General features: G+C 36.8%; 1 protein-coding gene across 8 annotated transcripts in view; it reads left to right on the plus strand.

The window, feature by feature from the left end:
* ADD3 (adducin 3) overlaps positions 1-20,606 on the plus strand; it is a 96,491-nt gene extending 75,885 nt beyond the window's left edge. For 6 of the 8 annotated variants that reach the window (XM_036438966.2, XM_045582071.1, XM_045582072.1 and 3 more), the window contains exons 3-15: positions 3,036-3,174; positions 4,362-4,513; positions 5,431-5,511; positions 6,784-6,933; positions 7,437-7,580; positions 7,693-7,791; positions 8,898-9,080; positions 9,652-9,909; positions 11,208-11,327; positions 11,769-11,855; positions 15,967-16,090; positions 17,668-17,763; positions 18,368-20,606. In XM_036438966.2, coding sequence (XP_036294859.1) covers positions 3,036-3,174; positions 4,362-4,513; positions 5,431-5,511; positions 6,784-6,933; positions 7,437-7,580; positions 7,693-7,791; positions 8,898-9,080; positions 9,652-9,909; positions 11,208-11,327; positions 11,769-11,855; positions 15,967-16,090; positions 17,668-17,763; positions 18,368-18,660 — 1,926 coding nt within the window. In that variant the 3' untranslated portion in view covers positions 18,661-20,606. Of the gene's footprint in view, positions 1-3,035; positions 3,175-4,361; positions 4,514-5,430; positions 5,512-6,783; positions 6,934-7,436; positions 7,581-7,692; positions 7,792-8,897; positions 9,081-9,651; positions 9,910-11,207; positions 11,328-11,768; positions 11,856-15,966; positions 16,091-17,667; positions 17,860-18,367 lie in introns of all 8 variants that reach the window. The other 2 variants (XR_004988149.2, XM_036438968.2) reach the window with 2 other exon arrangements.
* Positions 20,607-26,263: the final 5,657 nt, after the last annotated feature.

Here is a 26,263-nt window from a genome sequence, read left to right on the forward strand (position 1 = left end):
AGTCATATTTTTCTCTTAGTTGATTACAGAAGGGCTTATACATTCCCCTGCATGACACTATGGATCATCCCGAAGCTTTAGCATGGTATTCACCATTTTGTGGGATATATTGTAGTGAAAAAGCATTATCACTAATGAAAAATCTGTTTGACCTGAGTGCTTGTCTCTGACACTTGACAGCTATGTGACCTTGGACAAATTTTTCAAACTTTCTTACTTAGCTTTCTCATCTCACCCAGCAGAAATGTCACCTCAGTTTCACAAATAGTTGTGGATCTCTTTAATTTTAACTTTAAAACCATTGTAAATCAGCACACTGAGAAGATTGTTTTGATTCATGTTGACTGCTAGAGAATTTAGATAAAATTCGACTCATCTATATTGAATGCATAAAGTCTTTAGCATGAACTTTGTGTCTTAACCTCATTACTGGCTTTGTCTCACCTCCTTTATACTTATTTTTCATTAGCTTGTCTTTTATAATGCACATTTAATTACTTTTGTATCATTTTAATCTACGGAATCTGCCTTCTATATTTCCTGGAACAGCATTCAATAAAATAAATGTCTACTTTTCAGAGCTATTATAATATTAATAACTAGTGATATAATAGGTAGCCTTAAATTTTTTTCCTTACTGACTCAAAGAACATTGGTTACAGCTGCTTTGAGCTGAGAAAAGTTTAAGTAGAATTTTGTTTTAAAAAGAAGATAATAGTGGGTCCGATAGCTCAGGGGTTAGAGCACTAGTCTTGTAAAGAGAAGATAGTTTCAGAAGAGCAGACTGACCCATTGCCAGGTATCCAGAAGTTTTCTGTAGTTTATATAAAGATAAATGAGTATATCTGGAAGATTTTTTTCAGCCTTAAGCATGGTAAAATATTCATGTTAGTTATCTGTGTGAAGGCAATCACGTTGTTAACAGTTCTATATACAACCACTTTATGTTCATGAGGTCTTAGAAATGTGTGAATGGAGTTTTCTGTTGAAGAGATTTTATAGGATAGTTTCTCTGGTTTAAATCATGTATTTAAATGAACTAGATATAGACAATGGAATTAGATATTCATAATTTTTATAATTGTGGTAATGAGTTTCATCTGACAAGCTTTGAATTTGTAAAAGAAAAGCCATATTTAACTGGTGTACACTGCTCCATGAACTCAGAATTCAAATATGGTCACAGCTAATATATTTGAAATCAATCACTCAAACATCCACCTGCTGTATTAGTGTAAAGTACAGCACCTTCATCTTGGAATTTCTACTTTCCCCTAAATTATCCCAAGAATTTCATGACTTATATAGTCCAAAAGGGTTCATTAGTGGCTTCTATATCCAAGATGTGGTGTGCACATCTGTCTGCGTATGTGAAAAGTCACACTAAAGTCTGTGGAGTCCACCATTGCCACTGCTCCCCCCTGCCACATGGTGGTGGTGGTGGTTAAAAATAGTCTTACCCTGTTCAACAGAAGATGCAGGTTCAGGACTGACCCAAATGTCTGTGCAGGCCACCGTAGGGCATCAGGAAAGGATAACCTCTCTGTCCCTCTTCCTGTGCTAAGCTGTCCCAAGGTGCCCCAGGACTGAGTTTCCAAGATTACAGCTATTAGCACTTGGCTCTTTCAGTGATTGCCACAGATGCTTCTCAGCTGTTGTTCAAAGAGCAACACAAGCATTGATTCAAAGTCTCAGAACCACATTTTCCCTTCTACTATGGGCTTTTATGCCTTTTTTTTTTTTAAGAGAGAGGAAAGAAAAGTCATTCTTTCTGAAAACCTCTAAGTTATTCAGCCATACTCTAAGCAAGGTTACATCTAAGTAGAAATTCCAGGAGATCTTATTACCAACCTGTGAGGGAAAGCTACTATTGGTGACTCAGAGGTCAACCCTACTAAGAAATATTTCCCCTGTGATCTCCAGGTTCTTCATGCCTACCCCTCTTGGAGGTAGTGATTCCAAAGCAAATGTCTGCCTTCTCCCTCTTAGTTGAAGAGTGTGTGTGTGTGTGTGTGTGTGTGTGTGTGTGTGTGTGGTGGGGTGGGGGGCGTGATTGAATTCAGTTTCTGGCAGGACATTCTGCTATACATGTAACCAATCTCAAATGGAAGAGCATGGTGTAGATGATTTATATCGCAAAAGCCTTCATGTTTAAAATGAATAAAAAAGTAGACATGAGCAAGAGTACAAATGTTGAATTTAATAAAGTAAGTGTTGATTGGGTGTGATGGAAATAACAAAATCAGCTATTTCAAGTAATGTGAAAGATTTGGAGAGGTTTCAAATGATCAATTATATTAGCAACTCGAGGGTTACTATTGTAAAATAGAGATTTTTCCCTTATTGTTCAGGATTTTTATTTATATAAACACTTTCTGCCACACACTCATCCCTTGCCGCCCTCCTCACCCCAACCCGAAAAGAAAAGATACAGCAGAACTCCAGAACAGGAACATGCAGTACCCAAAGTTGGAAAAAAGTGTTCTTTCTTTAGCACAGTGTTGCAGAAGGAGAATAATCCGTTCTCAGCTCTGCTTACCATTTGCTTCCAGAGTTCATGGCTAAGGCACTACCATGGAAATCCTAAAATGAAAGCCACAATTTAGTATGATTCAGCGAAGACCTTTGCTATTAGGAACTCTAGAGTCAAGAGTCATGTCCCATTCAAGTAGGGACTCTTTTCTAACCTAGATAATGAGGCTGCTGAGCAAGGAACAGGTCTCTTAGTTATCGGTCCATACTGATGCTCTGGTTGCTTTTACTATACTTGTCTGTTATAGATGTTATAATAGCTAATTTTGAGATTAAGAATACCTAATGTGTTTTTTTTTTCTCCCCTGAAAACAAGTTTCTAGCTTCTTCCAGTGTTTTAATTTTATTATTTTGTATTTTATACTTGTTTTAAAATACTCTGGATGAAACCCATTCAAAAGAGAGGTGGAGAGAAAAAGATAAATTATATCAGCAAGTTGTGTTTGGGTGGTTCTTCTCCAAGAGAGATGTGTGTGCTCAGTGGTTGTTTCTGTGTATTGCAGGCCTTTCGGGAAGACCTGGAATGTCTTATTCAAGAACAGATGAAGAAAGGCCAAAACCCGACGGGATTACTAGCATTACAGCAAATTGCAGATTACATCATGGCCAGTTCTTTTTCGGGCTTTACTTCACCTTCCCTCAGTATGTCAGTTTGGAAAGTTTTAAAAAATGATAATTTTGTCTCTACTTTCACACTATATATCCCTAGCAAAATATTCTGCTCTGGTTCAGTCCTTAAGTTTAAACATCTAATATTTAGAGTAACGGTGTTAGAATCTCTCACTTTTCATGTCAATCAGGCATTCACTAGACTTTGTGAGGATTACAAAATGGTCATTAGATGTGGTCTCTGCCCTAGATAAATGTATAATTTAGTTGAGGACACATACCATGAATGCACAGAAGATTAAAACTGCAAGATAACTATAGAGGAAAATTACAAAGCAGTTCATAAGCAATTGTCCAGTGACCTTTAACAAGTCACCATCCTATGAGTTCAGAGTTGGAATCAATTATTGGCTGAAGTGGACTGAGAAAACTTTAGAGAAAAAAGAGGCCTAAACTGCCCAGCTTTGAAGGATGGAGTAATTAGAACTTGGTGTTAAAGAGGGGTTAGGACATTATGTTATTAACAGGTTTGTGAAAGCACCAAGTTGGTGAGCTGAACATTCAGGATATCAAGAATTATGGCATTAAGTTCAAGCACTTTACATCTCAGTGAGATGTGTGTAGAACTCACTGTAATACCCGGGCAGTTACACCGAGTGCCAGAGGGACTGTCAGGGATGGCACCACATCAGAGTCAGAGGTGGTACATGGTGTCAAAGGGAATGGAGACTGAGCAAAAGTTGAACGTAGCAACTGAGTCAGTAGAGATCAACACTTGTTTTTGTTATTTGGTGAGGACAGGAGCCAGACTACTTACATCTTAAATATTTTTGGTTGAATAAAAGTGAAAGGAGATATCTTAAACTTAGCTTTCTGTTGTGATCTTTTCGTCATAAAATTAGCAGCAACCTCAGTACTAATAACACTTTCACCACCAATGGGGTCATAAGACCATTTTCCCCAGTAGTGTGAGCCAAACTTCCTAATAAGCCACTCCCTAACACGTAGATGAAACAGCAAAGAAGATAGCTGATGCATGTTTTTATTCTCAGTGTATTTCTCTGAAGGAAGATAAGCTAATGAAACATTGTGTGGGCTGAGAAGTTTCAGATTATTATGTACAAGGCTGGACACTGAGACTCAGGCTACTTCCCGGCAACTAATTCCCAGGTAAGGGGTTCCTTGACCTGAATCTCTCTCCATGATCTTTCCTCTTCTAGGTCTCGGCATGGTCACACCTATCAATGATCTTCCTGGGGCAGATACATCCTCCTACGTGAAGGGAGAGAAACTTACTCGTTGTAAACTTGCCAGCCTGTACAGACTTGTCGACTTGTTTGGATGGGCACACCTGGCAAACACATACATCTCAGTGAGTTTTGGGGCTTTCTTTTCCTTTGTTTAAAATCCTAACTAGAAGACAAGTGTGCTGCTCTCATCTTTACTCAGAAGTCCAGTTTTCCGACTTTATTCTCTAAGCCTAGCTTGCTGGATCACAGTCTAATCTGATTTAAAGGGAGAGGCTGCAATTATCCAACTTTCCATTTACTATCTGTGGAGGTATTTTAATTCAACCCAGTTGTAGAACTTATACAGGAAGAAATCTTTCTGACAGAATTTTCTCTCTCCGTGTTAATTATACCTGAGCATCAATGACATTGAAAAGATATTAGGGGTAGGGAAAATAGAAGTGGTTAAGGAAGTGTCCTCCCTGGTCTTTATTTTTTAAATATATTTTTCCCACTCATGATCATCTTGTTTTCATGTTGCCATACTTGGTAGCAAGACAATAATTGGAAGCAAAAAAGTATGAAATTATCGTGTGATGGAAATGGCACAGATATGACATGCAATCTTCTTATAACTTCCCTTTCTCCCGGCCATTTCTGTTGCCCTTTCCATCTCCACCTGAATTCCTTCCTAGGAAGAGACTCTGTTCTCCTTCCTTTGCCCATTTTACCTTAATTTCCAAGTTGTAAATAAAGAGTATAGTTATTACCACATTCAATTGAATAATATTGGCATTTGTTATATATGAAGTAGCTGATGTTAGAACCACCAAATTAGCTAAGTTCAGTAAGTGAGAAACTAATGTCAGAATTTTTTAGCAAGTACTTGAGGTTTGAGGGAAGAAAATCATTCAGGAAAAGTTTCGTGTTGCACATCTTTAATATCTGCTTTGTTTGTTTTTTTCTCCCCCGGATCTCTTACACTTATTCGTAGTCAGGTTTATATTGCAAAATGTGAACTCCTCACAGTAATTCCCTATTTTTTTTTTCTTCCTCCCAGGTAAGAATAAGTAAGGAGCAAGACCACATTATCCTCATTCCCAGAGGCCTGTCTTTTTCTGAAGCCACAGCCTCCAGTTTGGTATAAATTTCATTCCTGTGTTACTTTTTCTGTGCTTTCTCATTTTCTGACAGGTTTTTTAACTTTTAGTGCAGAATGGAACAATAAAAGGTATGGATGAAAAAAACATTTATGAGAGAACAGAGAAAAATTTGTCAAGTTATGTTGACTTGTAAGAAAAGCTTTAGGGTTAAAAAATAAAATAAAATAGGGTAGTTGAAGAGACTAAGAATGAGTTGGTCTTATCAGTTAACCTGTCCACATTTTGAAGGGAATCTTTTCAGGGGTTTTTTCACTCTGAACTCTGGGAATTGTTTTTAAAAATACACTTGCCTGCCGAAACCGGTTTAGCTCAATGGATAGAGCGTCGGCCTGTGGACTGAAAGGTCCCGGGTTTGATTTTGGTCAAGGGCATGTACCTTAGTTGCGGGCACATCCCCAGTAGGGGGTGTGCAAGAGGCAGCTGATGGATGATTCTCTCTCATCGATGTTTCTAACTCTCTATCCCTCTCTCTTCCTCTCTGTAAAAAATCAATAAAATATATATTTTAAAAAAATACACTTGCCTGACTGGTATGGCTCAGTAGTTGAGCATTGATCCTGGAGGTCATGGTTCCATTCCGGTCAGGGCATATGCCCAGTTTACAGGCTTGATTCCCAGTAGGGGAGACATGCAAGAGGCAGATGATTCTCTCTCATTGTTGATGCTTCCATATCTCTCTCCCTCTCCCTTCCTCTGTGAAATCAATAAAAAAAAATTTTTTTTCAATATATACTAGTATTCACATGATCAATCTGTATTTCATAGATATATTTAAACAAAGTTTATTTGGTATGAAAATCAGGTCTGATCTGGCATTTCAGTTGTCCATGACTATACTCCTAGCCACAGTCATCAGCCTCCAGAACAGCAGGAACCACATTGGTTCTGGGTGCTGCAGTACTAGCAAATGGAAATTTTCCAGCCAGTTCAGTAAATGCCAGATTTGAAGAGTTTAAGTTATTCAGTTTCTTAGGAACTGTATTTCTTGCTAAATCCTAAGTTTTGTGGCGGACTACCTGTTTCTGTAAAATTTTATGGGAAGAAAGCCATACCCATTCTTTTGTAGTTGTTCACGCTGCTTTTGTACTACAGCGGCAGACTTGAGTAGTTGCAACAGAGGTCCACAAAGTCTAAAATATTTACTATCTGACCCTTGACAAAAAAGTTTGCCATGCCCATGCTTTAACTTGTAGAACACAGGCAAACTTTGATACATGTGTACCAATTCAATGTCTTTCTGATTTTTCCAGGTGAAAGTCAATATAATAGGAGAAGTGGTTGATCAGGGAAGTACTAACTTGAAAATTGACTATGCAGGATTCAGTCCCCATGCTGCAATCTATTCAACACGTCCGGATGTTAAGTGTGTGATACACATCCATACCCTTGCAACGGCAGCTGTAAGTCACTAAAGGGCCAAAACCAACAATGACGCTAGGAGTATATTATTTTCATGGCTTTCCTTACATGATACTCTATTATCAAATTCTTCCAAACTCCACCATTTAAAATTATATTTGAAATAATCCTCTGCGTACCCTTTGGCCTAAATGCTACCATTCTAGGAAACAACTAGAGAGATAGCATTTACATTTTTTAACTTAGTTTAATAATTGGGTCATTGAGTTCTTCGCAGTAACGCTTCTTGCACAATAGTCGACATGGCATTTAAGAATGAAAAAATGAAAGAATGAAAGAATTCAGTTTCTTAAGATGAGTTAAATTTAGTATCCCCTGAGTCTTCTTTTTTTCTGGAAGAAGCAAAAAACTAAAGTAGGAGGTGGGTTGGATGGTGAACGTACTGAATAGGCCAATGTTTCCTGAGCTGGCTAAAGAATCAGGTTCCTATGAAAATGTAATTAGTAACTGAATATGTTACCTTGGCATGGACCCAATCATCTAGGTATCCTCCATGAAATGTGGAATCCTTCCCATTTCTCAAGAGTCCCTGATCCTGGGAGATGTTGCCTATTACGACTATCAAGGGTCACTTGATGAACAGGAGGAGAGAATTCAGCTGCAGAAAGTTCTGGGGCCAAGTTGTAAGGTGTGTAGTAGAGTTTCTGTCTAAGGAGCTATTTTTGTTGCTATTGCTGTTGATGAGAACAGTGTGCACTATGCCAGCTATTTGAAGTGATTGCTTTGGAATTCTATTTTAGGTGCTGGTACTCAGAAATCACGGTGTGGTAGCACTTGGAGAAACAGTTGAGGAGGCTTTTCATTATATTTTTAGTGTGCAGCTAGCCTGTGAGATTCAGGTAGGAATAATTATTCAACATGCCCCTTTTATTGTTTTTTTGCTTTGTTAATTTGGTCGTGACTTGGGTTTCGTGTTTATTTATTTCTGAAGTCTTTCTGGTTGGTGATTTCGTTTTGTTTTGTCTTTTAAGAGAAGTTATGCTTTACTTCAGTTATCTCTTGAATTAAAAATAGGAGAAAAGAAAATGAAAATTCATATATAGACACACACACAAATCTAAGGGCCTCAAAGATTATTTTTCTTTTAATGGTATTTTTTAAGATAATATAATTGCACTTTTCTCAACCTCTAGTGTCATAATGCTAATTGAGACACAAAGGCAGCTACCAATCATCAAAGATGTGATGTGTTGTGGCCACTTCTATAAAGATGGTAAAAGGGGGACAGAAGTTTTAAGAACTCCAACTAGTTCATAGCCTCAACCTCATTTGTTGTAATAAAAGGTTGAATATTTATTAAATACCTTTTTTCTCTCTCAGAGAAGCTGAATGTATTTAATGACTCTAATTTCTCTCTTCAAGAAAATCAAGCAGGTTCTCTTCAAGCAAGTAGTAATAGTCTTAATTTATTGGAAGGGCCACAAAAAAAGAGGCGGGGGCACTTTTTCTAAGACAAATTTAGTTTGTCTTAACCAATTCTTTTTTTTTTTTTTTTTTTGCTTTAATACTTCCTCTGCCTCTCAAATGAAGCTGTACAAAGCTTAAATAAATTAAGATAATGAACTGACTCCTTCTGCCTAAGTAGCCTTAAATTCAAAGTGTAGTGTCTATATTCCTTTAAAATTATAATTTTCAGTGAAAGTTTTAACCAGATAGCCATGGTAAAACTGCAAGAAAAGAACTTTAAAATTTGGCAGGAGAATTCAGTTTCTTAAGATGAGTTAAATTTAGTATTTTTTTTTAATCAGAGTCCTGTCAGGTATCTTTTTCAGGAAGAGATATTTCAGCTGTCTACTTTCATAAATGTGTTGCCTTATTTTTTATGTTATTTTTTTATTTATGATAAGTATTAGATATTTGCTAGATTGAAAGTGTGCCTATTTAAAAGTAAAATATCTTTATAGTGTTCACATCTTTGCCTGTGTGTGCTTTGCATTGGTTGCAGGTTCGAGCATTAGCAGGGGCAGGTGGAGTAGACAATCTGGTTGTACTGGATCTTCAGAAGTATAAAGCTTTCACTCACACCATCGCCGGTTCTGGAGGAGGGGGAGTCAACATGGGTTCCCATCAAAAATGGAAGGTTGGCGAGATTGAGTTTGAAGGACTGATGAGGACTCTGGACAATTTGGTAGGTGAAAGTGGGACATTAACTTGGATTTCATACCTCCTGATTCAAGAGCAGATGGCTCCATCTCCCTTTTGTTTTGGAACTTGCTCCTTCTCCAGGAGGAGAGTTTGACCCTAGGGTGTCATTCAAGTGTAACCTTATCATATTTTTAAGAAGTAAACAGTGGAACCTCCTAATGTCATCTTACCTTAGGTTATACCCTCTTTTACTGAGGGTCAGAGGCAGATTGCCTTCAGACCCAGAAATAGATTTCAATGAGCACTGTGATTTGGCCTCCAGAAAACCAGCTCATAGCAAGGAAACATATTTCTCGTCAGCAGTTTTGAAATTACCTTTGTCAGAAACAGTTGTGTGCTTGGAAATTATATTGTCAGCTGGAGTCAGTTTTGACCATATCTTGAAATTTGCTTAATTTTAACTCTAGTGTTATGTGGGGTTTGGAATGATGTTTTCCTCTTTATTTGTTTTTCAACAAAGAAGTCTTTTTGAATCATTTGTTTAAAGAATTGGGATCCAGATGCTGTGTTTGGTACAGGTCTGATTGCTTCCCATGTGGCTTTTTCCTCCTTAGGGATATAGGACAGGCTACGCATATAGGCATCCTCTTATTCGAGAGAAGCCGAGGCACAAGAGTGATGTGGAAATCCCAGCAACGGTGACTGCTTTTTCCTTTGAAGATGATACAGTCCCACTCTCTCCTCTCAAATACATGGCACAGAAACAGCAGCGTGAGAAAACCAGATGGCTGAATTCACCAAATACTTACATGAAAGTGAATGTGCCTGAGGACTCTCGGAATGGGGAAACCAGTCCCAGGACCAAAATCACAGTATGCCACTATTTTACATGGTTTGCCTTTACTAAATGTTTTGCCTAGCTACTCATGAATTGAATGTTCTATGCCAAAAATATTGGGAAAGTAGAATATAATGTTAACAATAATTGTATAGCTGTCATTTATCAGGTATTAACTTTGTGCAAGGCACTTTCCTTACATGAATTACCTCATTTACTTCTAATATGAGAGGATGCTGTTTTTCTACTCTCCCCCCCCCCCCAACCCCCCTTGGCTTATAGATGGAAAACTGCATCACAGAGGGGTTTAGTAATCATTGTAACTGATTTGAATACAGGCAGTCTGACTTTGAATATAGGCAGTTCTTACCCATTACATGAAACCGCTTTGTAGTTTGTATTGTAACAGTGAGTCGAACTATAAAAGTTACCAGCGTGCCAGTTTCAGGAATTACTGCACAAAGCTACCCTCATGCAGCATCTCATAGATAGAGAAATGGGCTCTCTTGTCTTTTTCAGCATTTTGCTTCAGATTTGTTTATAGTTTTAGAGTGACTATCACTGACTATTTCCTAGATATTCAGAATTAGTTCATCCTATCATATGCATCAATAACATTTAAAATAGAAATGCCTAGTCATCAAAGTGTTTTTCCATAGTCTATAAGATTTCCTATCTTCTAGTTAAAGAACATAATTCAACTCATATGTTTCTCAGAATTAATTTTATTGGCAGAGACTGATGCCCCATCATCATTAATCTTGTTGAATATTTGCCTTTTTAAGGAATGTATTGTGGGGTAAACAAGAATTGTATAAGATTCTTCAATCCTTGTGGTTCTATTATTCCATAGATAACTACCTAATTATCACCTTTGTAAAATGCTGGTCAGGGCCTTTGCATTTTCTGTCAGCCAAAAATAAAAATTGAAGTCTGGAAAACTAAATCTTAAAAGATTTCTTGAGTCCTTTTTGGTGACTTCTTAGCCATCATCAGTTGAAAATTCAATGCAAGTGACAATTCTCTCTGAATGTAAATTAATGTATGAACAAGCTGTATGTCTATGCTTGAAATATTTCAGCATCATGTTTAAGATGCTAAAAGGCAAAAATTTACGTAGCAAAAGTGTGTATTCATGTGAATATTTGTAGTATTTTTAAGTGAATGCTGATTGTGAGTCTTTTTCTAACTAGTGTGAGATACACTAAATGCTGCTTAGTGAAATTCTTCAGAATATTGGCAGTATATGCACTCCCTCCTTGAGTCACTAAACAGAACCTACCGTATTTCCTTAGCAAAAATCTTCATGCTAGAACTTTTTCTATTCTTTAGTGGATGAAAGCAGAGGACTCTTCTAAATTTAGCAGTGGAACACCTATCAAAATCGAAGATCCAAATCAGTTTGTTCCTTTAAATACAAACCCGAATGACGTACTAGAAAGAAGAAACAAGGTAAGACAGGGTCTTCTCTGCCCAGGGGGAGGCATTTTTATGCTGTTTTATGTTTACATCATTAGTGATTGGATCTGATTAATACTAAGCTCAGGGGTTTGAATCCAGAAGAATTTTTAATTTAATTCAGTATAATTTTAGCTTGTACTAAATACTTCTAGCTCTGTGCTAGACCCTGGTGGGGAAGAAGCTTTTAAGAGCTGTGGTATTAGTGAAAAATGTAGTTCTTTAACAGTATATAACAACAGGAAATCTCTTGTCAAGAAGGGTGGAGGAGATTAATGTGAGTGGTTAGGATGGTAAAGGGAGGGGGGGTTAGGATGGTAAAGGGGGCTTTATGGAGGTGGATGTTAAAGAGGCCCTTTCTCTGGTGTGGTCAGGTAGTAAAGATCATCTGTATAGTTGCACCCAAAAACTTGTTGCTCTTGTTTTTCAATTTAGATTCGAGAACAAAACCGATATGACCTGAAAACAGCAGGACCACAATCTCAGTTACTTGCTGGAATTGTTATAGATAAGCCTCCATCTGTAAGTCCTTGAAGTAGTATGCACTTTGTTTTTCTTCCATCACATTAATGTCTTTGCTTTTTAAACATGAATATTTATTTTTACTAAAGTTAATATAAGTACAAGTTAAAAGTCAAGTAATCCATAAAACTTAAAATGACACCTTCAGCCCAGTCAGCAGGGTCAGTGGTTGAGAGTCGATCTATGAACCAGGAAGTCACAGTTGGACTCTGGTCAGGGCACACACTCAGGTTGTGGGCTCAATCCCTATTGGCGGGCAAGAGGCAGCCAATCAATGATTCTCGCTCATCATTAATGTTTCTCTCTCTCCTTCTTCCTTCCTCTCTGAAATCAATTTTTTTAAATATTGCCTTCATTTTCCAGTTTCCAGGGGCAAGGATTTTCTAGCAGTTACTACCTTCATTTTTCTAAAGAGCACCTTTATTTTGCTTTCTTAATTTGTCAATTTTAGATTTCAACTTTTTTCTCAAATCTATGTTATCAACTGTAAGAAATACCATTATTTTATGTATTACTAAAAAAGAAACAACCCTGACAGTTATAAGATTAATATAATGTCTAAGTGCATCTGAGAATCAATAAAAGACGATAGTGACTTCTTTTATGGAAGATGAGGATTTAGCCTGTTTACACAATACTTTCCTTTTCCATTCTTCTAGTGAGGTTTATTTGTTAAATCGTCTTTTATTGTTTATATTATTAACCTTTACTACTGATTCAGATAATATCCTCTGATTACATTTTCTTTCTTATACAACTTTTCTCCCCTGGTGTTAATAATTACCTTCTTTAATCATTGGCTTAGTATTTTGAGCACACTGGATTAGTTCTTCTCAAACTTTTCAACAGGATTATAGAGTTTCTCTTTATATTATTTTCCATGGAGAAAAGGTAACAGGTAATCTCTTAGTTCCAGACCCTGTCATTCTGGTCCAGATCTGAACTGATGGCTCTTCAGGCCAGCTGCACAGCTCATCATGAGGTTTCCTGTGCATCTTGTCTATGTAATATCCCGTTTCCTGCATCATGTGTCTTCAGCTTTCTTGATATACTCCTTTATCACTGAGGACATCCTGCCATAGTTTCCTGAAAAAGGATACATAGGCAGTAACCATCTGAAATCCTGTATTCTATCTTCATGGATATAGAATTTATTTTTTTTTAATATATTTTATTGATTTTTTTTACAGAGAGGAAGAGAGAGAGGGATAGAGAGTTAGAAACATCGATGAGAGAGAGTCATCAATCAGCTGCCTCTTGCACACCCCCTACTGGGGATGTGTCCACAACCAAGGTACATGCCCTTGACCGGAATTGAACCTGGGACCTTTCAGTCTGCAGGCAGACGCTCTATCCACTGAGCCAAACTGGTCTCGGCATGGATATAGAATTTAGTTTAGAGCCGAAACCGATTTGGCTCAATGGATAGAGCGTCGGCTTGGGGACTGAAGGGTCCCAGGTTCGATTCTGGTCAAGGGCATGTACCTTGGTTGTGGGTGGTGTGCAAGAGGCAGCTGATCGATGACTCTCTCTCACCGATGTTTCTAACTATCTCTCTCCCTTCCTCTCTGTACAAAATCAATAAAATATATATTTTTAAAAAGAATTTAGTTTAGAAATAACTTTTCCCCCAAATATGAAAAGTATCTGTTGTCCCCCAATTCCATGTTATTGTTGAGAAGTATGAGAGTATTGTGATTTCATGTACCTTTGTGTAGCTGCTTTTTTTTTTTTTTTCTTTTTGGACCTATTTTACATCAATGCTTTTCTGAAATTTTATGATGGTATGCTTTGTAGTAGATTTCATTTTAGTCTTTGTTCTTAGCATTTAGTAACCCTTTTCAATCTGGAGAGTCATAGCCTTCCATTTTGGGACCTTTTTAAAGTTTTCTTCAATAATTTTTTCCCTCCTCCTTCTTTCTTTTTCTGTCAGTATGCACTGTTAGTTGAACCTCTGATTTTTTCTTTCCTACTTGCCATCTTTTTATCCTACTTTCTAAAGGGTTTCCTTTGGACTTTATTTTCTAACCCTTCTATTTAATTTTCTGTTTTGATTGTGTGTGTGTGTGTGTGTGTGTGTGTGTGTGTGTTGTCGTTTTTGTTTTTTTGTTTTTTAATTTTTAAGACTTCTTATTTCCTGAATGTTTCTTTTTCTTTTTGTTTTTTAAATAACATCCTGTTCTTTTATGGTTGCAGTATTTTCTCTTGTTGCCTAAGCTAGGGAATAAATTTTAAATTTTCTTCAGCTTCCCTTATTTTCTTTTATCCTGGTCTCCCTCTCTTGAAGCTTTCCTCAGGTGTCTAGCAGTCTGTGGTAGTCTGTTTATTAAGAATGAGGTACTGAGAGCCAGTCAGAAGCTCTGGTTGTGCAGAGCTTGGGGATGGGGGAGCTTCCCTGCAGGATGATTGGACGTGGATCAGGTTGTTTTTCTGGGAAATTCCCAAATGTGAATGACTGTTCTTTTATCTGGGGCCACTGATTTATTTGGAGAATTCTTTAGTCTCCTGCCAATCTCCCAGTGTTCTGGGAGCCCTCGGCTGTGCTTTGTGTCCCCTAAACAGTTGTTCTTAAGTCTAAGCCTCTGATCTTCTGCAGAGATGGGAGAAAGGTAAATGCTTTGCGTATGGAATAATAAAGGAGACCTGAGAATCTGCTCCGTATTCGGACTTTTAACTTGTCCCACTTTTTACTTTTCTTCACCACCACCTTCTGTGGTACCTGATGCCTTTAGTTTCTGAGCCTTTGTACAGGACAAATGAGCATGCTTCTTACATTTTCATTCTTTGCCGGGCTAAGGATCTACTTTCTCAGCTCTGCTACCCACTTTTCCCCCTACTCTCTTTCCAGTTTCTAAAAATGTCTTAGCGTTTCTCATCCTCTGTTGTCTCCTCTCTCATTCTTTTCTCCTTAAAAGTTTATATCATGTTTGTTGTTTCTTTACTCATTTTTTGGAGTTTTGGGAAGGATTTTTTTTTTTAAATGCATAGGTTCACCCTGGCTGGTGTTATTCAGTCAGTTGAACATCATCCTTTGCACTGAAATATTGCTGGTTCAACTCCTGGTTAGGGACATGCCCAAGCTGCAGGCTTGATCCCTGGTAGGGAGAGTGCAGGAGGCAGCTGATTGATGTTTTGCTCTCATATCGATGTTTCTCTCTCTCCCTCTCACTTCTTCTCTCTAAAAATCAATACAAATGTATTTTTTAAATGCATAAAAAAAAATACATGGGTTCAATCTGCCAGGTAAAAATCTCATTAATTCTTTCCTGGAGCAAAGACAAATTTATTTTCATAGAAAATTTAAAGAAGTTCTTTTGGTATCATTTCATTTTTTTAATACTTTTTTTTTTTACAAAGGCTTTCTAAAATGCAGCAATTTTTGGTTTTTAAGATACTTTGTAGTTATGTGAAGATTAGAACTTAAGCTTATTGTTTTTAACTGACCTATATAGGCTTATTAAGGAAACATCACTGGCAATTTTAGTTCATTGGCTCAGTAGTCTAAAAGCACTAATCTGATATGAGTGTTTTAAACAAAGCATGTTGCTCTATCATTTCTTTTTCCTTTTCTTTTCTTTTTTTTTTTGTAAGAACTATTTATTAATCTAGACATTAACAAACGTTTATTTAAAAATTACTCTATACCAGTGACTGGTAATAGAAAATCTCTGTCTCTAAGAAACAAAGAGACTGATGGTACAGAATAGAAAGCAAGCGTATGAAAAGGCTCCTGATACTTATAATGAAGTTTTTCCTGGTAAGTTTCATAAGTGATATAGATTACAACATGGAGCTGTGTGGCTCACAAGATCTCATTCCTTTGAAGTAGGATTTTGTTTTAAATTGGAACCCCATGTAGTCCCTAGCATTGCACCTTGGACAGAGAACAAAATAACAAACTGTCTGACAAGTGAATATCTATATGTGAATGATTTTCTTCACACCAAAATTTTTAAAAAACATCTTGTTCTGTCATTTCTTATGATTGTTATAAAGTGTCGCAAACATTACATGCATTTATATACGTGTGTGAAGTTGTGTATATATCCATAAATCAATATGTAGATGTAAGTAAAGCTCTTGGTAACGAGTTGACATTTTTCTTTGCAAGACTATGCAATTCGAAGATGATGATCTTGGCCCACCACCTCCTCCCAACCCTTTCAGCCATCTCACAGAAGGAGAACTTGAAGAGTATAAGAAGGCAATCGAACGTAAACAGCAAGGCCTGGAAGGTTAGTTTTAAATTAAGCCTAGAAAAACTATACTGTTAACAATGAAGCACCTTGAGTTGGATGGCAGTCAGTGTTTTTTGAAATATTTCTTTGACAATCGATTGTTCTTTCATCTCTCCCAGTCCTGAGTATAGATGAGGCTGAACTTTAAAGAGCTGCTACAGACCATGTATGTTAACATCTAGTAAAAACTGTTTTCCCCGCTCAGAAAATAATCTAGTTAGTAATAAAAAGTCTAAAGTAAAGTGAAATCCCCAGATGAATAAAGAATTTCTACTAAAGTAAATGTAGATATGTTAATAGATTTGAACATTTCAGAGATTGTGACTTTTTAAAAACTTTTAACTTTGATATAATTATAGATTTACAGGTATGTGACTTTAATGCTTTATAAAATCTCTATTGTTCCTAGGTATTCACCAATATTATAATTTCAAAATCAAAATACAAAGCAAACTGTTAGGATTTTGATGTGACTTTTCTTAAGAACACAGGTGCTCTAGGTTGAGTTCTGACTTCAGAATCCTTAAGTAAGGATTATATTTTAGAATTGCTAATGAAAACACCCAGCTATAATACAAGGTCCCATTTTCTCAAGAATAAGAGATTCTCTACACCAGGGGTTCTCAACCTTGGGTAGATAAACTTCAAACAGTACATGAGCAGTCTTAAAAATATATGCTTAATTGTGTATAATTGGGGAGAGGGGTTTAAGGTGGGGAACAAGAAGTCTGTGATCTCAAAAGAGGGTATGAGCCTATGGTTTAGAGATCTACAATATACAGTTAAAATTTCACCCAAAGCAAAACAGAACCAGTAGTTAAAGAATTTTTGTTCATGGTAAGTATCAAGTAGGAAAAACTAAGGAACAGTTTTATCATTGTTTAGTATCTTTGTCACAAAAGGGAGTCATCCTGACCTATTAATGTAATTATACTAAATTCTCTAAGCGGTGTTATTGAATTTGTTTGTTCTAATATAACTATGAGAACTTTTTCTGTTTCTGTATTTCATAAAATGTCCCTCTTTAATCTCTTATTTTTTGAAAGCCTAAAGATGCCAGGTAACAAATATTACACTCTAGAGTCATCACCTTTATTTATAACTTTATGGTTTCTTCCACATTCATTATGACCTTCTGAATTAGCTCACTAATATTGCTCTGACAGGAATCACTAATTGGATATTGTTCAAAAATTCAGTGAAGCATTCTGCCTCATTAAAGTAACATCATTGGTGAGGCCTCATAATTCTTTGCATCTAGCTGCTCAGTATATTTTAGTTTCCTAACACCCTAGAAAAGGCTAATTGCATACGTATTATTTGCCTGGGCTACCAGTAGCCATGCTTCCTTGGAAAGCATGTATGTAAAATGACTATTCACAGCCAGAAATTCTAACACATTAACTTCCTCCTAACGCACAATTATTAAGGTATGGAGTAACTGTTAGCATGCGTAGCTCATTGCTGAAGACTTTCTCATCTCTGTGTATGCAGGCATTGGACTTATGCACTAACCCCTGAAATCTTATGCTTCTTTGTTTTGCATGGCTTTTAACTAAACTCTTATCCGACAGATGCTGAGCAGGAATTACTCTCAGATGACGCTTCATGTGTTTCACAAATTCAGTCTCAAACTCAGTCACCGCAAAATATCCCTGAAAAATTAGAAGGTATTCATTGTAATTTCCCATAGCATTCACTGAGTTAATCTAAAAAGTTTCCTCTTTCATTTAAGTCTCTGTAAGGAAGTTGAGCACCTGATTGCAGTAAGTTTGCCATTGATTTTACTTAAAGCTCCCAATTATTTTACATTTTTAGTAAATGGGGTGCTACTTTTTTGTTCAGCATTTATATTGACTTACCTTATTTTGCATTTTGGTAACTCATAATTCTTAAGAATTTGTGAAATTAAAATTGGTTTATCATATGTCTTCCAATCAGAAACATGAAACCTTTTCAGTTTTGATTCCCAAACAACCCCAAAATTAAAAAATATATATGTGTTGTCTTCCTCATTTGTATTGACTTGATTTATAGTGAAACTGTCAAGTCATCAGACTGGACTTAACTAGCCTTCATTTTTGGTCTAACAACTTTCCCCTTTATACTTATGTAAGAAAATTTTCCTCATGTTGGTAGATCTACCAGTGTAGTCCGTAAAATAATGATCTATCTTTATTGGAGTTAAATAATGCCTTAGTACATTGCTAAAACATTTCAGTTTTGCAAAAATGTTAACTATATAAAATAACCCAAAACCCTCCCCTTTTGTAGAAAACCATGAGCTATTTTCTAAGAGCTTCATCTCCATGGAAGCGCCTGTCATGGTAGTGAACGGCAAGGATGACATGCATGATGTTGAGGATGAGCTTGCTAAGCAAGTGAGCAGGTTAACCACAAGCACGACCATAGACAACATCGAGATTACCATTAAGTCTCCTGAGAAAATTGAAGAAATTCTGTCACCCGAAGGCTCGCCTTCAAAATCACCTTCCAAGAAAAAGAAGAAATTCCGCACTCCTTCTTTTCTGAAAAAGAACAAAAAAAAGGAGAAAGTGGAAGCCTAAAAGAAGTCTTTTTATAATTATTATTATTACAATGTGACGTTGCACATTTAAGTTGATCGTTAATATGCAGTGGTAGATCAGATTGGGGGTGTGTAGCAAACTGGACTCTGAGAACTGGAAAGGGGTTTTACTAAAAGAAAAACATATTATGAAGAAAAGCTTTCAAATTCATCTCTCGTTTTATATGTCAAAAAAAGGCTTTGAATTTTTTAAAAATTGCTAGTTTTGATTAGCTCTACCTTTATGAAATGTTATAATTCACCACAAACAGATATCTGTCTGAATTACTTCAGGCCCTCTCTATATCTGTTGGAAAGAAATTACCAGTGAACAAGGGAGAGAATTTTTGTTTCTCTACACCTGCTTTACCTGGTAATCAGATTATAATTTTTTATCATTGATTATCAACTGTACCTTTTTGGTTCCCATTGTTTCAATGGGTATTAATAGAATGCTTTAAAAAGCTTCTAAGATAAGAATCTATAGCATTAGTATACACTGGCACATAATTTTTTTAAAAATATATAATAAAAGATTCATTTGGAATTTTATTCATAGTATAAAATTTCTTCACCTGAAGTAACTTTGTTTGCCAAAAAAAAAGTCATTTTAGAAAATATAATTTTTGAGAACGTCCTTTTTTATTCATTTAGAAAACCCCTTATTTTTCAACAAAGGGGATTTTGTACACTTAACATCAGTTATTTAGTTTAACTCTGGAAAAAACGATTTTTGTATGTTGAGATGTTTGTATACCATTCAGTATAAAAATGTCATAAGCAAATTAGCCAGTCATTTAACAACAGCAGATTTGAGGCTGCTTGGTACTAAATATACTCAAATATAACTCAAGAATCCAGGGACTTGGTATCAAACAGAATTAGAGGATTTAAAAGTATAACTAGATTCATATTTGAATCTTATAATGTATTTTTCTCTTAGTATTGCTAATGAATGAAGAAGCTCTCGTATGTTAACCAGATGAAAAGGAAAAGAATGAGAAAGTAAAGAATGGTGGGAACAAAAGAGGTGTTGTGAATAGAAGAATTCTAGTTTGATAATGACTCATAGTCACGATAGGATTTGAAGTGTAATTTATTCGAAACCAGTCCCAAATTTCTAAAATTCTGCTTCTCTACCAAAATCATTGTATTTCTTGTTGGTAGTTCAGTTATAAAGGGTCAAATCCTTGCAACTGATGTATCGTTAGAAGGCAGCCCTAGGAAAAGTCAGTAGGTCTAACTTCCCTCCCCTAGTGAGAAAACTACCACTTCTTAATTTTCACAAAAATTTTTATCTTTTCAGTTAACTTTCTTTCTAATGTAAATACAAATTTAAATCTAGGATTAATATAGTTTTTCCCGCTTCACCCAAGTGATGTCACAAATCATTGTAAAATGAATGATCCAAAGTGATCAGTGGATAAAAATAATCCAAAATGTTTCTGGAGGATGAGTTGGCATGAAAACATTACATTGATAACTGTGTGTTCTGGGCTGGTTCTGTTTGTTTGTGTATGATGATGCAAAGTTGAAACAGAGCTGGAAATTTCATTCTAAATCTCACCAACTACTGGAATCAGTGTTTTAATCTCTTAGTGCATACTTTCAGTTTAATTCTGTATTTGAGGGGTTTTTTATGTTCTACATCATTTATGTTGTATTACAATGTATGTAGAAACAGTAACCTGTGAACTATGCTTTTCCATAACTTTTTAAATATATATATATATATCTTAAATGAATGCAGTGTGCATTAATATTTTTTAAACTACAACAGTGAACTATTTGCACCTTTTGCTAATGCCTCTATTTACTTGCTTTGGCATAAAGAATGAGCCAATGAATTTCTGTGTCCTGTGGAAAATGTATAAATGATATCTGATATTGCTCTTAGATGTAATGCTAATTAATGTGAAATCACAAATAAACAGTATTTTAAATAGATGGATTTGGTATCATGAGCTTTCAACTCGGTGATTACTTAGCTTAAATTACTTTGTGGACTGAGTTTTATACTGCAGTGAGATTTTAAATAAGATTGGTGCTTCTGAATATGGGATGTCCTGGTAAATTTATTTTCAGATTAGTTTAAAATTAACTATATAAAACCCTTCTTGTTTTAGATCATATTGAAAGACAAGTGACCTATTTTTTGCCTTGATAGAGTATGGTGACCTTAACTATATCTCTGAAATCTAAAGATCTTTGAAGAATTGAGGATTCTCAGTCTTAATTCTGCTCTTCTGATCTACAGATGTAGAAAAAATATTATAGAATACATGATCAGTTTATATACATTACCCTTCTCTTTGATTTTTATGTAACAATCAAGAAAATAGCAGAAAGAATAGGAAATAGGTTACAATTCCACCACATAAGAAATTGTTTTTTTAATTCCAGCTCTTGTTCAGTTATAGATGTATTGACAATATAACAGGATTTTGTTTTTTTTCCCTTCTTAACATAGTATAATCCACCCTATGAATTTTCCAACTAAATCCCTCACATGAATGATTTCTTGTGATTGTTTTTCAACTTTCTTTTAAAAATAGAGTGCAAGAAGGGAAATCATGTGAATTGGAGGGTTCTGGTTAATTGAAGTTTTTACTATAATTACCCATTATAAAAATGAAGGGTATGGGCAGAGAAGAATAGATTCATAGTTCTTGGGCATATTTAATTATTACCTTGGCTTGTAAATAGCCCTGTGGTGAAAAATTGCTGCTTAAGAAAGATGCTTATTTCAAAAGTCCCTTCCGTAAAGCAACAAAGAATTGTCTTCAGTACTCACTTGAGAGTCAACAGCATGAAGGGTGATATTGCCTTCATGCCTTTTACTCTATTGATTATTATTTCCATTCAGCATGGAATAAATAGAACCGAATGGATCAAATTGTAACCGCATTGTTTTCTCTTAACATTAGCTCTTTTTTCTTGACATAGCAAACACAAAATTGCAATTAATCTTGACTGGAACGGGTTTTTAAAAAGTCTTCTTTGTGGACACTAGAGGGTGCAATAGACCTAACAATCCAGTGTGTTTCTGGTCCTTGCACTTAACTTCCCTTTTATTAGTCTGCAGACACCACCATGTTTTTTGTGAAATACCCAGAACTTGAATAGAAGACATTCCCTTCATTGCTTATCATTTCCCTCACTTGACTGTTTTCAACTTTGTTGTCCCATTTCACCAATACCAATACAACCAGCAGGGACTCTATAGTCTAGGAAAACACTGGATATTTTTGAGGTGTAGTTTCAGAAAGAAGCCATGGTAGAAAATGACTCCGGGGGAGTTTTTATGCCTTTGAATGGCAATGTAATGCCTCTTTTAAAATATTTGGCATTTTTTGGCTGAGATGATAATTGATAACATCCTTCACTTGTTGATAAGTGCTTTTCATCCTCATTAGCCTTCAACATCTCAACAAAGTAGATGGTGTTCCTATTTTGTAGATAATGAGACCAGGGTTTGTTAAAAAACAAAAAAAGATATGCAAGTATTTCACCCATGGAGATGCCTGTTTCTAAAATAACTGGTGCCATTTGTGTGCCAGACCCTATGAGGCTCCAGTGTACATTTTTGTGGGATTTTTTAGGAAGAGTCAGCCTCCTTAATTAGAACTGTAAGTTCAACTATGGTGACTTCATGTGTTGATATAAGCTATGGGATAAAACATTAACCTTTGATTTGGAAGACACTTTTTGTTTTTCAGCAAATTGCCCCAAGAATGAAGATATTAATGAATCCTGGAGAGTGGGAATGACCCAGGGTGAGGTCATCTTTCAGGATGAGGATCAGCTCTTGACTTCAGCATGACACCAGAAGGCAGGGCACCTATACCTTTGCTTAAATTACCAAGAGACTTGGGTAGAAGCTCTTTATCTTTTACTTTCTCTTCCTCTCTCTTTGATTTCCAATGTTGCAGGGAGGGAGAGGTATTCTAAGGTAAGTGTTATTTTAAAAACTTGAAAATGCCGAAGCTGGTTTTGCTCAGTGGATAGAGCGTCGGTCTGCGGACAGAAAGGTCCCAGGTTTGATTCCAGTCAAGGGCATGTACATTGGTTGTGGGCACATCCCCAGTGGGGGGTGTGCAAGAGGCAGCTGGTCAATGTTTCTCTCTCATCGATGTTTCTAGCTCTCTATCCCTCTCCTTTCCTCACAATAAAATATATTTTAAAAATAACTTGAAAAGACTTTAGTTAGTATAAGTAGTTTTAAAGAGAAATATACCATATCTGCTTACACCTTTATTTAAGTGACTATACTTGGAGACAGTCTTTCTTGGAGAAAAACCTCGTGTACGTGCTGGAGATGAGACCAAGGATAAGCCTTTGAGAACTTTTCATAGAAAAAATAACTTGTGAATTCAGTGGTTTTCAAAGAGATTTTATTTCTGATCTGACCATTAGGGGGCAATCTTGGGTCTAAATTTAGTTTTAGTTCATTGAAAGAACTTCCTTCAAATATCTGACTTCGGCTTGAGAACTTCATTCTGATCATGCATTGCTACACACAGTATGAAGTTGAGGAAAGTTTACAGAGGCCAAATTACTTCGTTCATTTCTTAGTTATCTCGTTATGACTTAGGAGAAATCTTCCTTCCAGGAAAGTTGTGTTTGCCTAAACCAATGGTCAGCAAACCGCGGCTCGCGAGCCACATGCAGCTCTTTGGCCCCTTGAGTTTTTAGCAAAGGCCAGCTTAGGAGTATCCTAATTAAGTTGATAACAATGTACCTACTTATATAGTTTAAGTTTAAAAAATTTTGCTCTCCAAAGAAATTTCAGTTGTTGTACTGTTGATATTTGGCTCTGTTGACTAATGAGTTTGCTGACCACTGGCCTAAACCATACAGCTCAGAGGCATACACCAGGGTTCAAGCAAAGGTCTTCAGGTTGTATTCCCTGCTTTTCTACTATCACAACTTAGGAATGGATCAATATAGTAAATAAGTAGATCAATATACTTTTCTGAAGTTCCCTGCAAATTAATGCTCAGAATTTTATTATGGGAATAATTAGACATATGGCAGGACCAAGCCTGAGTCCTATTTATCAATAATTGCTTTTCCTAAAATTTCAGGTCCTAAAATTTCTGTGAAAGTCTTTTATTTATTTTCTCAACTTAATCATGATGCTTAGTTATTTACTGCTGCAACCTATATTTTAAACTAGGGGCCCAGTGCATGAATTTGTGCACCTTGAACTGTGACCTGTGAGGCTGCAGTGGGCACAGGGGCCGGTCTTGGCTCATCCTCCACACCCCCGCCCTGCCTCTCCCGCCACAGCCTCTGATCTGTCTGCTGGCAGCCCCACTCCCACCACCGCTGCTCCCAGGTACTGACTGCACTGCCCCTGCTCACACATGCTGACAGCACAGAGCAATTGGGGCAGGGTAGTGCTGTCAGCAGGTCCGAGTGTCATCTGCTGCCCCAATTACCCCTCAGGAGCAGGGGGAGGTGGAGAAGCCCTGAGGGGCTATTGGGCTGGCAACTGCCACCCGCACCCACTGACTGTGCCAAGTGATAGGATACAAGCGGGGCCAGCACCGGCAGCAGGTGCAAGAACCAGGCAGGACCATAGTACACAGGAGCAAAGAATTTTCAGTAACCACCAGGGCTCGCCCCGATGACAGCACCCGACGCCCCACCTTGGTCTGGTGCCCCCACTCACCTTTTCCACCATCCTGCCGTGGCCAGCACCTGCCATGTTCTGCGTGCGCCCCCTAGTGGTCAGCACATTGTCATAGCAACTAGCTGTTCTGTTGATTGGTTGTTCCACTATTCTGTTGTTTGCATTTTATTATATAGGTTACTGTTGTTATACCTTAAATGACATACTAGTACTTTCTGATACTCCCTCTATAGCATAAAAAAAGAATATGTTTTATTTAGCTGAAAAAAATAGATGGAGATTTAGATATATGATCCACAATTATTTTAAGTTCTATGTAATTTCTGGTTGGGTGTGTCTTGACCGAAGCAATGGTGAAGGTTGTTGATTATGCTAGCTTTTTTTCCCCTACACAAACTACTTTAGATTTTGTCCTCCGGGACCAGCCTTGACCTAGCTTATATTGTGTTTATTTTTAATCCCATATTTTAAGTCCAGGTAACTCCTGTCTCTATATAAAATAATGTTTCCTTGCTAACCTCCGTACCTTAGAATCAGCAGCATTGATTTTATTCATCTAATTTGGATCTGCACAGAGGAATATTAAATTTCTAAGAAAAGAAATTCTAAAACCTTCTAATGTGCTTTTGAAATGACAAATAAGAACAAATATGTAGTACAAACTCTTGAAGATGATAATGTTCCTCATTGTCTATTTATGTTAGACTGCCTCTCAAAAAGCCAATGAATGTGTGAGCCCTGTGAAAAGACCGAGTTGGGGGTGAAGTAATTGGACTTTTTAAGCCAAACAGTGTTCTAGCCAGTTTAGACTTAAGATTTTTCAAGAAAACACTTGGATTTCCCAAAGCTGAAATATCCTTATAGCTGGGGATGGAAATGAGGAAGTAGTAAGCTTATAAAAATGTAAGCTTATAAAAATGCAGGCTTTAAGAAGTAGACTGTTCTGTGGATTTCCCACTTGTCCTCTTGACTTAAATGATCTTTTCTGACCATTTGGTAAAACACACACACACACACACACATTGGTAGTGACAGTCCCAGCCTGGACCTGGAGCTGCAGTGTTGCTAGACTCGTTAGTGATTTGCCAGGCTAGTGTCTGTCCTTATTGACTTAAAACGGGGTATTTTTTTAATTTATTTTTATTGTCGGGATTACAGATGGGCATTATCTTTCATAAGCAGGACCTAAATGAATTGCCTTTTCCAAAAGCAATAGCTTCTGGTGCGTCTCACCGAGCAGAGCTATGGAGGAAGTCGTCATTGCGCCCTATAACTCACCCCTTTCCTGTTGAGTAATGCCCTGGGAGCTGGATTTCAGCGGCGGCCGGTCTGATAGACTTTGACTTCGGAATAGATGACCTCCTGACAGTTTTATGAGGGAACATGAGATACAGCCCATTTGCTGGGAGGCACGGGCATACTCTTCCAAAGGTGTTTACTTGGCTAACAAGTTAAGGTTAAACATTACTTCCTACCTGCTTTCTCTTTTGGATATGTTGGCTTCAATTCTTTCGACTGCAATAAAGGTCATTTGAGGTTCTAAAGACAACTAAAAGTGCATTCTGAATATTATCTACTGGTCCCCAGTGGGGAGAGAAGGGGAGAGGCTCCCAGTACTCCCTGATGTTTGGATGTGTTAAGCCTTTTAGAATACACCGTGTGGCAATTGCAAGATGTTTCATTTTCAAAATACCTTTTAAATAATTTTACACATGGGATGGTGAAGGCCTTGGGTGAGGGGGCAGAGTGCTAGAGGGGGGGTGGATGGGGGAAAAGGGGACATATATAATACTTTCAACAATAAAGATGTTTAAAAATAAATAGTTTTGTATTTTAGAACCACGTATATGAAATAATTTTGTGTAAATATGGTCTTGTGTCTCCATCTTGACCTTTTGGTTAATATTGAGCAAGAGGCACGCACATGTACTTGCTAAAGTCGAGCTGAGAGTGGCTCAATTCAGTA

The sequence above is a fragment of the Pipistrellus kuhlii genome, unplaced genomic scaffold (assembly GCF_014108245.1).
Source record: "Pipistrellus kuhlii isolate mPipKuh1 unplaced genomic scaffold, mPipKuh1.p scaffold_m20_p_15, whole genome shotgun sequence".
NCBI classification, from domain to species: domain Eukaryota; kingdom Metazoa; phylum Chordata; class Mammalia; order Chiroptera; family Vespertilionidae; genus Pipistrellus; species Pipistrellus kuhlii.